Source organism: Macrotis lagotis, chromosome 2 (genome assembly GCF_037893015.1).
Source record: "Macrotis lagotis isolate mMagLag1 chromosome 2, bilby.v1.9.chrom.fasta, whole genome shotgun sequence".
Classification (NCBI taxonomy): Eukaryota; Metazoa; Chordata; class Mammalia; order Peramelemorphia; family Peramelidae; genus Macrotis; species Macrotis lagotis.
The window spans coordinates 162,500,891-162,516,015 of NC_133659.1; the positions used below are offsets into that span (position 1 = coordinate 162,500,891).

The 15,125-nt window shown below is 37.1% G+C and overlaps 1 protein-coding gene across 5 annotated transcripts in view; it reads left to right on the forward strand.

Moving 5' to 3' along the window:
- Positions 1-15,125, forward strand: part of LOC141513404 (rho guanine nucleotide exchange factor 11-like) — a 134,654-nt gene that overhangs the window by 79,383 nt on the left and 40,146 nt on the right. For all 5 annotated transcript variants that reach the window (XM_074223161.1, XM_074223159.1, XM_074223160.1 and 2 more), the window contains 6 exons: positions 3,611-3,702; positions 4,839-4,937; positions 8,339-8,388; positions 9,805-9,862; positions 11,017-11,192; positions 12,026-12,097. In XM_074223161.1, coding sequence (XP_074079262.1) covers positions 3,611-3,702; positions 4,839-4,937; positions 8,339-8,388; positions 9,805-9,862; positions 11,017-11,192; positions 12,026-12,097 — 547 coding nt within the window. The remainder of the gene's footprint in view (positions 1-3,610; positions 3,703-4,838; positions 4,938-8,338; positions 8,389-9,804; positions 9,863-11,016; positions 11,193-12,025; positions 12,098-15,125) is intronic.

Below are 15,125 nucleotides of genomic sequence, written 5' to 3' on the forward strand. Positions count from 1 at the left end.
ATAATTTAGTCACTTTACTTGCATAATTCCAAATTGATTTCCAAGATAGTCATATTATTTCACAACCATCAACAGTGTATCACTGTGCCTGTCTTTCCAAAATGTCTCCAAAAGTGACTGTTGCCATATTTTGTCTTTTTTTTTTGTCAATTTGTTTCCATTTAGAAACAAATTTTATAAGTTCTTGTTACTACACTATCCCTTGCATTCCCCTTCTGTTCTCTGCTTATTCAACCATCATTCTATTTCAGGCCTTCCTTCATCTTTAGTCTGAAACTCCTGCAGTAAACTTCCAGTTTATCTCTACCCCCAAAATCTACATATCCATTATTATTTATTAATGGCACAATTATATTCTATTAATTTCACCAAAATTTATCCATTTTTCACTAGACAGCTGCCTATTTCATTTCTTTGCCACCATAAAAATGCTACAGTGACCCCCCACACACACACACCCTTTTCTTTCTGACATTTACAATCTATAGGACTACAGACAAATCTCTTAGCCTCAATTTCTTCATCTAGAAAATGGAGCTAATAGTTGAAATATCTGCCTCAAATGTGAGAATCAAATGAGATAATGTATGGAAACTATTGCAAACTTAAAGCACTATAATTAGCTATTGCTATGGTTGTCATCAGCATTATCACCACATGACTTTGAGACCAGTTCTTGGGTTGAAATATTACAGCCTGATACATAATAGCTATGAAACCTAGGCAAGTTACTTAATATCTCGGTGCCCCAGGCAGTTTTCTTTGATGAAAAATTACAGCAAAATTGAAGAACTACAGAGATGATAGAGATGGCCAAAAGCTTTCTTAAAATGAGCAAGATAAGGATGTCCTGCTGTATAAGCATTGGGCTAGGATTCTGTAGACTTTTCTGCTTTACAATTCTATCAAACAATGGATCTCATTTTCCTGATCTGTAAAATGAATGTAATGATTTTTGCCCTATGTGCCTATGTAAGAAAAGAAGAGAGTGGGTACAATTGCACTAAAAAATGGATTATTTGACTTTGTAGGTGCAGATTATTACACTGTTGAAGCCTAGATTTGCTTTCAGAATGGCAGAAGTATCAACATTCCCAACTGCCTAATCTTTTTTTTTAAATATTAACTCTTAAAAGCCTTAGGCTAGAAAAGGAACCTGGCTTCAGATTAGGGTTGAGCTCCTTAGTTAATGGGACCCAGCTGAGTGGTAGTTTTTGATTTCTTTTGTCTGGCTATCTTATGTGGTGAGTTTTTTTTCCCAGTTGTCCAGCAAATACCCTTAATCACTTAAAGGCTCATGGGAAGGGGAATGGCAAAGTATTTCTCTTACTTTGCTTGGTTTAGTACTTTACAGGATGGGACAGTATCCCCATAATAGACCAGGATAATTCCCAGGATACTAGTTTCCAGGGGCTCCTAAAACTGCTATTGTTCTTGATGTACCTTAAGAAGTATGTCAGATCTTATGAAAATATGCTCCAATTACTTAGAAAAGAAATGACAAAACATCATTGAGATTCCATCTCATAATATTGGTAAAAATAACATAAAAGGAAAAATGCAATTACTGGAAGGGCTGTGGAAGAACAGGCACATTAGTGGACTGTCAGTTATTCCAAACCATTCTGGAAATCATTTTGGAACTAAAGCCCCCAGTCACATTAACTGTACTATACACAGTTTGGTAGTATACAATGGTACCACATCTAGACAGAGGGAAATCAAAGATCTCATATGTGCAAACATTTATGATAGAACTAACAGCAAGGAATTGAAAACAGAGTGTGGTGCCCATTAATTGAGGAATGGCTAAACACAGTGTAGCATATGAATGTAATTGAATATTATTGTGCTGTAAGAAATAATGAAAGGATCAGATTCAGAGAAACCTGAAGAATACTGAATTGAACTGATGAAGAGTAAAGAAAAACATAACCAAAAACAAGCTATGCAGTAACTACAACAGCAAAAAAGGAAAATTACATTGAAAAAACTGATAAATGAATCAACTAGTCACATGCTTTTTTTTTGAAGCATGCTCCTCATTTCTTGGCCAAGAGATGGTGAACTGGAGTTATAGAATGAAAAATGCATTCCAGTCAGGAACAATGACCAATGTGGAGATTTATTTTATTTGATTATATGTATATGTTACAAGAAGGGCAGATGAGTGTTAATTGTGATATAAGAAAAAGAAGAAAAATTTTAAAATGCCTCCTTTTTCTGTTATTCTTGCGTGAACTTTTTGTCAAGTTCACATACATTTAAGCCATTGACCTTTAAGCAATTCCCAGATTTTTCCTTTAGGGAAGTCATATGCTAGTTCTTGCCACCGATGAGAGCCCACATAGCCTTAAAAGAGTAGAGACTAACCCCCCTCTATGTATATTTCTTGCTTTTATTATGTTTTTACATCTTAACTGTCTTGTCTAGTTTATATCTTGTATTCTCTCTCCCTTTCCCTCTTTTCCCCCTCTTGTCCTACATCAATGCCTCCTGGGCTCTACAATATTTTTCTTCCTTGGCACTCTTTGCTCTTTTGTCTCTTAGACCAGCCAGTAAAAAGCAGTCTCAATTTTCAAGGTAAGAGGGATGTTGGGAAGGTTGTGAGTAAATAGCCTTTTAAATGGCAGTAGCAATGGGGGAATTAGGTAACTTATATTCCCTTTTCTTTGGCCCAGGAGTTTCAAAGGCCAGCTAAAGTTGGAGATCTGTGACAATCCTGGATCCTCTTGACTGTAGTCACAATATCCAGGATTTGGCTCAGTGACTTGAATTTTATGGGTTCTAGACCCTTCAGTCAAGGGGCCCTAGGACAATTTGGAAGACTTGGGCTCGTGCATCTTAACATGAAACAGTTTGCAGAAGCTGAAGTCATTGCTCTTTCCTCCTCCTTCAGAAAAAAATGCAGAGTTCACCTTAACCCACAAGCCACCAGCAAATATCCACATACCTTTTGGGGTTTCTCCCTTTTAGATAGGTGGATTTTGCAGGGATAAAAAGAAAGTAAAGTGGGAAGGTTTTCTCATCCAGTTGATGCCATCTCCTTGTCCAATGCATGTTCTCCTTTTTGATTCAGCCTACATTTTGGTTTTTTCCTTCCCTTAGAATACCATTCCATAAAACTAATGAGCTGTTTGTTCCCCCCACCCCTTTCTCCCATATTCATTCTCTCTGCTGCTTCATTTTGTTCCATTAGCCCTATTACAGCCTGGTAAGCCTCAGCACTGTGTGTGAGCACCCATTTCTTTCTCTTTGTTTTCATTTACTTCCTTCTAATGCTGGGAGGGGGTGTGACTTTTTAACCTCTGCTGAGTTTTAGAGATGTTATACAAGTACCACTATCCTAGGATTCTGGAGAGGATGTGTTGTCTTTGATATTGATATAACTGCTTTATTCCCTCTGGGTTGAAAAGGGCTTTGGGGGGGATGATCAGTTTTACCCTCCTCTGGGTGGGCATCCCCTTAGGCATTGTCATGTTGGGTTTCCTCAGCTTATCTCTCTCTTCTTTTTCCTATTCTCTTTCTCCTTTACCCCTCCCCTTCTCCTTTTTCTTTCTCACCCTCTCTCTCTCCTCCCCTCCCCTCCCCTCTTTTCTTCTTTCTCCAGGTTAAGTAACCTGTCTTCTCTGAGTGATTCGGCCCCTGAGCAAAAGACCCCTGACCACCATCGCCAATCTTCTGACTCCTGTGAGACCACAGGTAACTACCCAGAATCACAAATACAAATACAGCTTATCTATATGTACATATATGCACATGAATCCTTATTCCTAGATATAGATTCACACATACCAGAAGCTCATGAAAGTAATATTCACACCCTATACAGTAGTGTGTCAATGAGTCTTGTTCACTGATACGTTTTTGCTGTGAGGGATATATAGATGCTTAAGAAAACAGACTATCTAGAGTTCAGTGATCTCATCAAAAAAAATGACAAACTAAGATTAATAAAATCTCTTCCACCTACAAAGAATTTATAAAATTCCCTCCTTTCTTTGCTGGGTCTGGCTTTATTCTGTTAGTAGTGGCAGGGGAGGGCACAGAATATGAGGTCAATTTGAGTCAGTTTAGACAGATAGGAATGTAGAACATCATTTAGTTGGTACAACAGAGCTCTTTATCAAATCCTGCAGTCTTTTTTTTTTTTAGGTTTTTGCAAGGCAAATGGGGTTAAGTGGCTTGCCTAAGGCCACACAGCTAGGTAATTATTAAATGTTTTGAGACTGGATTTGAACCCAGGTATTCCTGACTCTGGTGCTTTATCCACTACACCTCCTAGCACCCCATCCTGCAGTCTTTTTAAAAAGTTTTTTGTTTATTTAAGGCAATGGGATTAAATGACTTGCCCAAGGTCACACAGCTAGGAAAAGATCCTGTGGTCTTTAAGGACTTCATTACTGGGGGTCACTGAGATTTAATGCTAAACTCTAAGAATATTGCTTGGTATGCTCCCACCAACACCCAACACCCTTTGTTTATTATTTGATTATTTGATTAATCTCATACAAAGAGGCAGAGAACACACAGTTGGAATGCTTCTGTAGTTAGTATATAAGGAAATGGTAAGTACATATATGGGTCATTGGTTTTAGGGTCACTATAGTTAGTTGCATCTTTGGGCAAGTGGATCTAGGAGAAGCTACCATCTCTCCTAATTAGTTAAAAAAAAAGCTTTCTGGAGGATAACCCATTGGAACTTTCTCTTGGCCTGAACTTGACTCCTTTTCTCCAGTTCTCCAGTTGTCCAACTCTTGCCCTGCTGCTTTCCCCTGGCTAATAGATGATCGGAGTCCCTGATTTTGTCTCTACCCTTCTCTCTTTCCCCTCCCTAGGCCTCGTCCAACGGTGTGTCATCATCCAGAAGGACCAGCATGGCTTTGGCTTCACAGTCAGTGGTGATCGAATTGTCCTGGTGCAGTCTGTCCGGCCTGGTGATTGTCCCAATCTCCCTACCTGGAGGATGATTATGATAATAACAATAATAATAGCAACAATAATACCCTATAAATGTATCTTATTTTTTTCAAAGTGCTTCTTCATAACATACTAGGGGAAGATAAGGAGGCTATCAAGATGCCAAGAATGATTTGGCTTGTTTTCCAGTGTGGAATCAATTCCATAGAGGAGACTAGGGAAAATTCTTTCCTTCCTCCCCCAATAATAGTCCCAGACCATTAGGCAGAATGTCCTTAGGTTCAACTTACTACTGATTTATCCCACCTGAAAAATTGCTGAAAGGAAAAAATGGCCCCTGGGCAGATGCCCAGTTGAACCAAAAGAATATAGAAGCCTGTTTTTGAAACATCAGTACATTTGATGTACTAGTATTGGAGAAATAAGTCAACTACATTTATTATCTTAATGGTAGTAGGATGTAATACTTGAATTAAAAAGACTAACATGGAGGTATATACAGAGAGGGTAATTAGAAACATATAGGAAAAAAGTCTCAAATAAGATTAATTATGAGCTCCTTATTTATAATAATAATACGTGCACGTTGATTATCTCACAGAGCTCTTGTGGGGAAAGTGCTACAAAATTGAGGTTTACAAGCAAAGGGCAGTGAGGAGGAGGAGAGCATCTCTGGAAGCTTTTATTTGGATAGGTTTAAGTAGACAAAGATATCTACCCTTGATAAGTTTTGGAAGGGAGGGGATTTCAGAAAACTAGTCCAAGATAGAAAGGAAACAGCTTCATGTACTAGGTGGCTTGTGGGGAAGGCCAGGCACAAGTAGGAAGTTACAGTAGGAAAATCCTAGTTTTAGTATAATAATGATCTTGAAATGACTGAAAAATGAGGAATTCAATTTAGGTTTCCTTCTTTTTCTTATTCTGTTTGTTTAGTAAATTTCTCTGCCTATTCATTTATTTATTATTATTGTCTGTTTATTATTAGTTTAAACAATGTACCAGATATTTTGAAGTTATTGTATTCTCTCTTCAAGCATGATAACATTCCTATTCCTGTATTGGAGGTGATGTCATGTGGTAGAAAAATTTAATTTGTTCTTTTTGGCAAGAAAGGGCAAAGCAGTAGAAGCATTGAGTGAAGGCAGAAAGGTCCATGGAAAGTGAAAGTCTCTAAAAAATGAAAGTGTTATCAACATAAAATGACTGACCCTGGAGGAAATGGGCTTCTTCTCACTAGAAGTCTTAAAGCAGAGAGATGACCACTTATCAGAGATATTAGGGGGAATTCTTGTGGAGATAGTTGTATCAAATGACCATGTAGTTAGTCATCTGACAGGAGTCCTCTGAGATTCTTTGATTATCTAATCTAAGTCAGGGGCAGGGTCTTAGGGGTGTTATCAAGGCAACCACAGATGAACCTTGAAATTCATTAAATCTAGGAACTTTTTAGGAGTGGATTAATTAAATATTTGACTAAACATAACCCATAAATGATATTATAAACATCAAAGTGACCCTTTTCAGAAAAAAGTCTCATCCCCCACTCCCCATCTAACTCAAGAAAGAATTCTCTTTTTTGATATCTTTATAGAAAAATATTTTTGCTTATCTCACATTCAGAGAGTGCTGCTTACTTCATTCTTTCCTGTTGCAATTTCAAACTTAAGTTCACTTTAGTTCTTTATTTAGTGCAGTTCAAATCAGTAGACATTTATTAACTGTCTACTAAGTTCTGAGCATTGATGAAGTTCTGAGTCTACAAAAATAACATAATGTTAACAACTTAGGAAAGACAAAACATGAAGTACCGTGGTGTAAGGAAACACCAAGACTAGCCTCTTGGAACTCACTCTGATATCTAGGGAAGTCATTTAACCTTTCTGAGCCTTAGTTTCCTGGGGGAATCAGACTAGATGGTCTCTGAGGTTCCTTCAAGTTATAAAAGATAGGCCCTAATCAAGAAGGTTTCCTGTAGAACCTTAAGCTGCGCCATGAAGGAAGCTAGGGATTCTAAGAGTTAGAGGTGAGGAGAGAATGTGTTCTGGTGTGGATGACATCTAGTGAGTGCGTAGGTAAGGATATGAGAGTCATATATAAATCGATAATGACCAGTAAGAAGGTCAGGTAGGCTAAACTATAATGTTCATAAAAAGAGTAATTAATGTGTATTAAGATTTGAAGAGTTGGATGGGATCTCATTGAGAATCACTTTAAATGCTAAACATCAGATTTTATATTTTCTCCTGTAGGCAGTAGGGAGCTTTTCACAACTTAGTCCTAAATTAATTTTTAAACCTAGCCCATTACCCATCTGTGTGAGTGGAGAAATATGTAACATGTCAAGTTCTGGCAATAGAATGGACATGTGCGATAAAGGAGAATAAGAAGTCTAGTGTGACACTGGTGGTTGAAGACTTGGGAATTATAATTGGTGCAGGCCAAAAATAAAAACTTTGGGGAAAAAAGATGAGCTCTGTTTTGGACATGTTGAGTTGAGATGCTTATGGGATATCTAGTTTGAAATATTGTGTAAGTAGAGAGCACACCACAACTCTTAAAAAAATTATGATTAGAGTTAGAAACAGCTTGGCATAATAGTAGAGCACTGTTTTTTGGAAAGGACACTGAAGATCATGGCACTTTTCCATTTGATTTGTAGCTTAACCTTCCCTATATGTTATTTTCCCTATCAGAATGTAAGAGTATGGACTGTGTTTTTTATTTGTATCTCTACTGCTTTGCACATAATAAATGTCTATTCATTCATTTGTTCAAAAGGACCTAGGCATTGGTCTTGGCTCTGAAATTTTTTTAATCATGTATCTCCCAATCAAGTCAAGTAATCTTTCTGAGCCTTAATTTCTTTATCTAGGAAATGGTAATACTAACACTTGAGCTGCTTCCTTCAGAAGGGAATTGCTTAAAAAGGCACTTTTTAAACCCTAAGCACATGTAAATGAGAGTGGTTAGTCATGTTTAATTCAGTGGGAAAGGTTAAGAAGAATTCTTTATTAAGAAGTAGTTTTTGTTTGAATAGATCAGATACAATCCTTATTCAAATCCATTCCTACCTGTATTCATTCTTGACCCCAGGTATCTGTATGCTATCTCTCTCTCCCTCTTCCCCACCACATTAAGCCTATTGTCCAGGCTGAGCTATAGAAATGGGAGGGAGATAATTCATTGTCTGTAATGTAAATTGTACTTCTTACTAATGATGCAGTGGAAGTACTAGTAGGGCAGAAGACCTTATAGCAAGGTTTAGCTCTGGCCTCTGAAGCACCCAGCCAAGACAACTCAACTGAGATAAAACAGGCAAAGAGAAGACACAGATGGATGAATCTGTTGGTATCTTGTTGACTCAATGAGGTCGATTTAGAAGCTTGTGGGAGAAATTGGTTTTGTCTTTTCATTACAGGAGGTGCAGCCATGAAAGCTGGTGTAAAGGAGGGTGACCGGATCATCAAAGTGAGTCAGCTCCCTGGAAGGTGGCAGAAGGGACATGGAAGCTTTTCTTTATATTTTCTAATTGTCCCAGTTAGAATATAGGGTCATCCTCTTCTGAGTGAAGAATGGGGGAATGTTTGCATAGGAAAGAAGTAAAGAAGATGATGTGTATATCAAGAAGGAGGGGACTGGTAATCCCTATGAACCCATAAAATTGCTTCAGAGGGACTGGTAAAGGAAGGTCAGTCTTTTTTCTCTTGTGCACTCATATCTTTTGGAGACAAGAGTTCTAGCTGTGACTCTGCTGCTAAAAAGAATGAACTGGGTAACTTGCATAGGGTTGCTGACCTTCTTTGGACTAAAGTCTACTCATCTGAAAAATAAAAGGGTGTAGAACGGAAATGTCAGCTCATACTTCTGAACCCAGTTAAAATATTTTTTAAAAATTTTATTTATTTTGAGTTTTATAATTTTTCCTCTATTTTCCTCCCCCCCATCCCCCACAGAAGGCATTCTGTGACTCTTTACATTGGTTCCTTGTTATACATTGATCTCAGTTGAATGTGATGATAGAGAAATCATATCCTTAAGGAAAAAAAATAAAGTATGAGATAATAAAATTACATAATAATATAACTTTATTTTTCTGATTTGGTGGTAATAGTCTTTGGTCGTTGTTCAAAGTTCATAATTCTTTCTCTGGATCTAGTTAAAATATTTTTGAGAGATGTTTAACAAAATAAATACAGTACAACACAGGTAATGCTAATTAGTGGCTTTTCTAAGTCTGTAATGCAGCTAACAAGATCCATTTTTATTTGAATTTATATTACTTTAGATAATCTCTAAAGCCATTCCTGCATTGGCATTTTATGATTCATCTAGCTCCTCTTATGCTATTTTTTTCCATAAGAGAATCTTAGATCACTGAGGAGACTCTATAGTTGGAAGGTTCTCCATTCTGCAAGTGCTGCAAGAACTAGAACATACAGAACATACACTCTTTCTCCCTTCACTCAGAAATAATGTTGTGGGGGGGCAGCTAGGTGGTGCAGTGGATAGAGCACTGGGCCTGGAGTCAGGAGGACCTGAGTTCAAATCCAACTTAAGACATTTAATTACCTAGCTGTGACCTTGATCAAGTCACTTAACCCCCATTGCCTTAAATTGAAAAAAAATTTTAAAAGGACTTAAAAAAAGAAATAATGTGAAATGTTATTTAAAAGAGCTTACAGCAATATTGGAGAGACCACATGCAGTCAGCTCTAGACTACATATAAAGGAAGCGTCAGAAACAAAAGGAAGAGACAGGGATGGGTGGGGATAAATTGACAGAGTGAACTGAGTAAAGGAATGACTGGTCTTGGTTTATTTGGTGGTAACAAAATGGTGGGTTGTCTCTACAACCCTTTGTTACTTTTTTCTAACTCTCAACAGGTGAATGGCACCATGGTGACTAACAGTTCACACTTGGAAGTAGTGAAGCTCATCAAATGTGAGTTGGAGGGAGCTGGGAGGTTGTAAAGAACAGGGAAGTGAGTGGACTAGGATTGGTTGAGTTAGGGAGAAGGGGAGGAAGAGAGCAGGCAGCCAAAAGCTCTTGAATCTTGGCATGGAGAAATCAATTTAGGCAGCTGCAATTTCCAATGACCATTTCAAATATTGACAGTATCAGCCTCTTCAGATAATTTTATCATTAATATTATATTTTTGAGCTTCAATAAAGACCCTCAGGACAATTCATAGTTTATTTTAGTCTTTTCTTCCTCGCTTTTCTGGGGAAAAGATAGTCTTGGGGAAGCAACTTGGGAGGCACAATAACTGAGTTTATGTGAGTGGACTTCTGGCATCAACTCTGTAAAGACTAAACAAAGGCAGCAAATGTTTTTTTTTCCCCTCAATTGATATTTTATTTTTCCAATTACATGTTATGAAAGTTTTTCAACATTCATCCACACACATATGCATATTTTTAAGCTACATAATTTCCTTCCACCCTCCCTTCATGGCAGACAGCCTGGTGAATATTGTACATATACATTTGTGTTTAACATGTTTATATATTAGTCATTTTCTAAATGAGGAATTAGGATTAAGGGAAAGGGGAAAAAACTATGAGATGGAAAAGAAAAACATAAGAGAAAAATTTTAAAAAGTGAATGTAATATTCATTCAGATTCTGTAGGGGTTTTTTGGTTTGGTTTGGTTTGGTTTTTCTTCCTCTGGATATGAATAGCATTGTCCATAGCAGGTCTCCTAGGGTAGTCCTTGCTCTCTGAACTGCTGAGAGGAGCTGCATCCATGAAGATTGATTAACTCACAATGTTGCTGTTAAATGTATACAATGTTCTCTTGGTTCTAAAAAATCAGCAAATGTTAAAGAAAGGAGTTAAAGGAGGAATGAAGGGTACTGACTAGCTGAGATTAGATATATCATGGTGGGGGTACAAAGAAAGGGAAGAAAGATGAATATTTAATTGAAAGGAAAGGGAATGAGTTAAAGAGACAGGAATGGAAAGGGAGAGAATAGGATTGGAATGGTAAACTATGAATTAAGAGTAGTTCATCTGCTGAACCACAGGTTGAAAGGAAGGGGGATAAAAATCTACCATTCTGCCTCTTGATGATTTTCTTCCTTTTGTTCTCTAGCTGGTGCTTATGTAGCATTGACTCTTTTGGGCTCTTCCTCATCTATTGGGGTGCCTGGATTTCAACAGGATCCAGGTTCACTAGGACCCTCCCGGGTAATCCCAGCTGTTCCTCCCCCTCCACCACCTCCCCCTCCACCACTTCCACAGCGCATCACAGGGCCCAAGCCCCTGCAGGTAACTGCTCTATTTGCTTTCCTCAGATTTAGTTCTTTCTTTTAAAGACTTCAAAATGTTGGGGAGCAGGTAGAATTGAAATAACTTTTCTTAAGTTATAATTATGTAGAAGGAAGTTGAGGTGAGAAACCTGCAAAATTATAAACTAAAAGGGGCAGTTTCTCTATACCCTGGTTTCCACTTTGTTAGTTACTATCCAACACTATTTTTGTTTAACCCCCTGAGCAACATTAATTGAATTGTTCTTTTGTTCAGAGCCTTATGCCAGGAAATTTTCATTCTAAGATAGAGAGAAGGAAGGAAATATGGATGAGACAGGATAGACATGGAAGAACAACAGAGATATAGAAATGATTGCAGATGTACAGCAACCATACCGAAGGTTTAAAGGAATGTGAAATAGAGCTTTGGATTAAGAGAAGAGGTCTTAGTCAAAGGATTAGAGGAACAAGAAGGGTAGGGATTTCATGCTGGAGAAAAAAAGTTTTGGTGAAGAGGTTCACAAAAGTGATCCATAAAGAGGAGAAAGGATGGGACTGAAGCAGAATTGGAGCTGGAGATTCAGAGAAACAGGACAGGAGGGAGAAGAATGGATGACGATTTACAAGGGTAGATGGAATGGAGGCACTAGACTTCCAAGAACTGTGGAAATTAAAAATAAAATAACATTTTATATCTATTAAATCCCAAGAATGGTCAGAGTTGTAGAATATATTTATGATGCAGAATCTGCTCACAATATCTTGAATGTTACTTTTAGGATTAATAGGAGAGACCCAGATTTTCGAGGTGGGTGTCTTAAATCTTACCTCTAGTATTTCTTCTGTTCCTAGGATCCTAAAGTGCAGAAGCATGCAACTCAGATCTTACGAAAGATGCTGAGACAGGAGGAGATGGAATTACAGGTACTGTCTACCCAGGTCACCTCTCCCTTTCCTTCCTTCTCTCTGATAGTGATCTGAGTACCGGTTAAGACAACCAAAAGCATCCCTCTTAAGCATTGTTTGTGAGGAGAAAGAACTTGAATTGAGCAATCCCTGTTTTGGAGAGTTCATATATAGAATTGTAATCCCAGTAAATCACAGAGGCATCCTGGTATATAGTACAGAGATTCTTAAATCTGGTATTCTGGGATGTAGATAATTTAGGGATCTATGAACTTTATCTAGGGAACACGTTATATCTTTATTTTCACTAATTTCTAATTGAAATTTAATATTTGCTCCAACTATCAATTGAAAAAAATTATTATGAAAAGGGATTCATGGACTTCACTAGATTTCCAAAGGGATCTGTGCCACAAAAAGAGGCAGAAAACTCCCATATGGTAAAAAAAAGAATCCTGACCTTGGTGTTAGGAGAAAACCAAATTTAAATCTCTTAACCTCTCTGAACTTCAGTTTCCTCATCCATTAAGTGAGAACAAAATAGTATCTACCACCAAATGAGATAATGTATGTAAAGTGTTTTGCAAACCATAGAATTCTACCTAAATATCTGCTCTTGTTCTTATAAATGATAGATTAAAAAGATTCTCAAGCTTTTAATGAAAAAGTGTAAAGAAAAGTGATTGTAAACTGCATTATAAAGCATTAATCATTGAAACAGTTCAGCATTGATTAAAAAGGAGAAGTCAATCAATGCAAAGATTAAATGCACAAAATAGAGAAGGAAACAGAGCAGGATAATGTTCGATAAATCCAAAGACTGCCTATAGTTACTGGAGGCAGGACCTGTTATTTGATTAAAAACTCCTGGAAAACTGAATAGCAGTCTGGTAGAAAGTGGATTTAGCTCAGCACCTGTACATCATGAACCAAGATAAGTTCCATATGGTTACTGAATAGAAAATAAGATGATACCTTAAAAAATGAGGGTGTGTGTATAATATCTATATATATCTATATCTATATCTATCTATCTATCTATATATATATATATATATATATATATATAAAATTTTAGAACATTTTAGAAAAGAAATAGATGAGAACCTTTTATCTAAGGCACTGATTCAAATTTATAAGAAAAAAGAACCACTTCCCAGCTGATAAATGATAAAGGAATATGAACAGACAATTTTCACAGCAAGAAATCTAAACTCTTTAACAACCATTTGAAAAAAATATTCCACATAATAATTAGAGAAGTATAAATTAAAGCTATGGGGGGGGTGGGATGGTACTGGACTGGACTGGACAGGGCAATTAAGCTTAAGTGACTTGCCCAGAGTCACACAGTTTGTGGGTGTTTGAGACTGGATTTGAACTCAGGTCCTCTTGACTCCAGGGCTAGTGCTCTATCCATTGTACCCTACTAGTTGCCCTGAAATTAAAGTAATTTCGAGTTCTCATCTTATACATAACAGTCAAAAATGACAAATATTAGGACACATTAATTTTGGGAAAACAGGTACATTAGTATACTGTTGATAGTTGAATTGGTTCAACTATTTTGGAAAACAAGACTATAGTCAGAAATTCATTAATCTGTGCATACCCATTAACCTAAGTACTGGATCTTCAGTGCAAAAAGCTCAAATAAAGAGGGAAATGAGCCATATGTATTGAAATATTTAAGGCAGCTCTTTTGAATAATATCTGAAAATTGGAAACTAAGGGACTACCTTATTGGAGAATAGAAAATAAATTGTTGATTACCCTTAACATGGTTTAGCCTATGTTCCAAGATGGTTTTACTGGTGTGTAGTCAGTGAAAATGCTATAGGTTTTTGGTTTTTTTTCTTTAGGTTTTTGCAAGGCAATGGGGTTAAGTGGCTTGCCCAAGGCCACACAGCTAGGTAATTGTTAAGTGTTTGAGGCCAGATTTGAATTCAGGTACTCCTGACTCCAGGGCCAGTGCTCTATCCACTGCACCACCTAGCCATCCCGAAAATGCTGTAGTTTCTTGGAGCCACAGGTGAGAGGGGGTGATACGTGGATATCAAAAGTAGTTGAACAGACCTTAAAAGAGTTCAGCAAGCCCTCACACCAGAGGTAGTTTCCCAATACACCAGTAGGCCTCAAAACCCATCAGTGATTTAGGGAGATGTCTTCCCCAAGTATATGAAAACTTTTCCCAGTGGAATGGGCAGATGAGAATAATTTATTCCAACAACCATGAAAGTGCCTGAGGCACTGTATCACCTGTGATGCTAACTTCTGCCTTGCCACTGAATGTCAATGACTGGGAGACAAAGTGAAGTTGACAACTTTATCTCTACTTCACTTAAATCTAGTTCACATGCAAGTCAAAGCATCACTTCATGATATCATTGATCCTCTCTTTGAAACTGAAGGGCAAACACAAACAAATTTTGGTATATGAATATAGTGCGATTATTGTTATATCATAGAGAATGGTAAAATACCATTTTCAGAGGAAATTGGAAAGACTTTGAATTGATGCAAAGTAAAGTAAACCAGTTAAAAGACCAATTTATACAATGACAGCACAACTCCGAAAGACTTTCAAACTGATCAATAAAAGAAGACTGGAAATGAAGCATATTATTCATCTCTTGCTAGAAAAGTGTTAAAATGCAGAAAGACATTTCAGATATGGATAAAGTGGAATTTGTTTTCTTGAACTCTACATGTTTGTAATGAAGTCTTTCTTTTTTCTTATTCATGCTCATTTACTTTTCCTCTCCCTTACCTCATATAGTTAATGTTTTCTCTGTTCTGAAATACAAGTTTCAATAAAATCAAGGGTTGGAGTAGCTGATGTCTAGAATCTTAATCAATGCTAATACTATTTAAATCTGTAAATAACATGCTAGCAGGTGTAAATTAACTTAGAGTGCAAATCCTATTAGAAAGAACAGTTATTTGGCAGCAGACTTCCAAGGTTCAACTGATTGCTCACTCATATTTAACAGTATACTAAGATTCTAAAAGAAGACTTATAGACCCTTAAGAGTTTATTTTAATA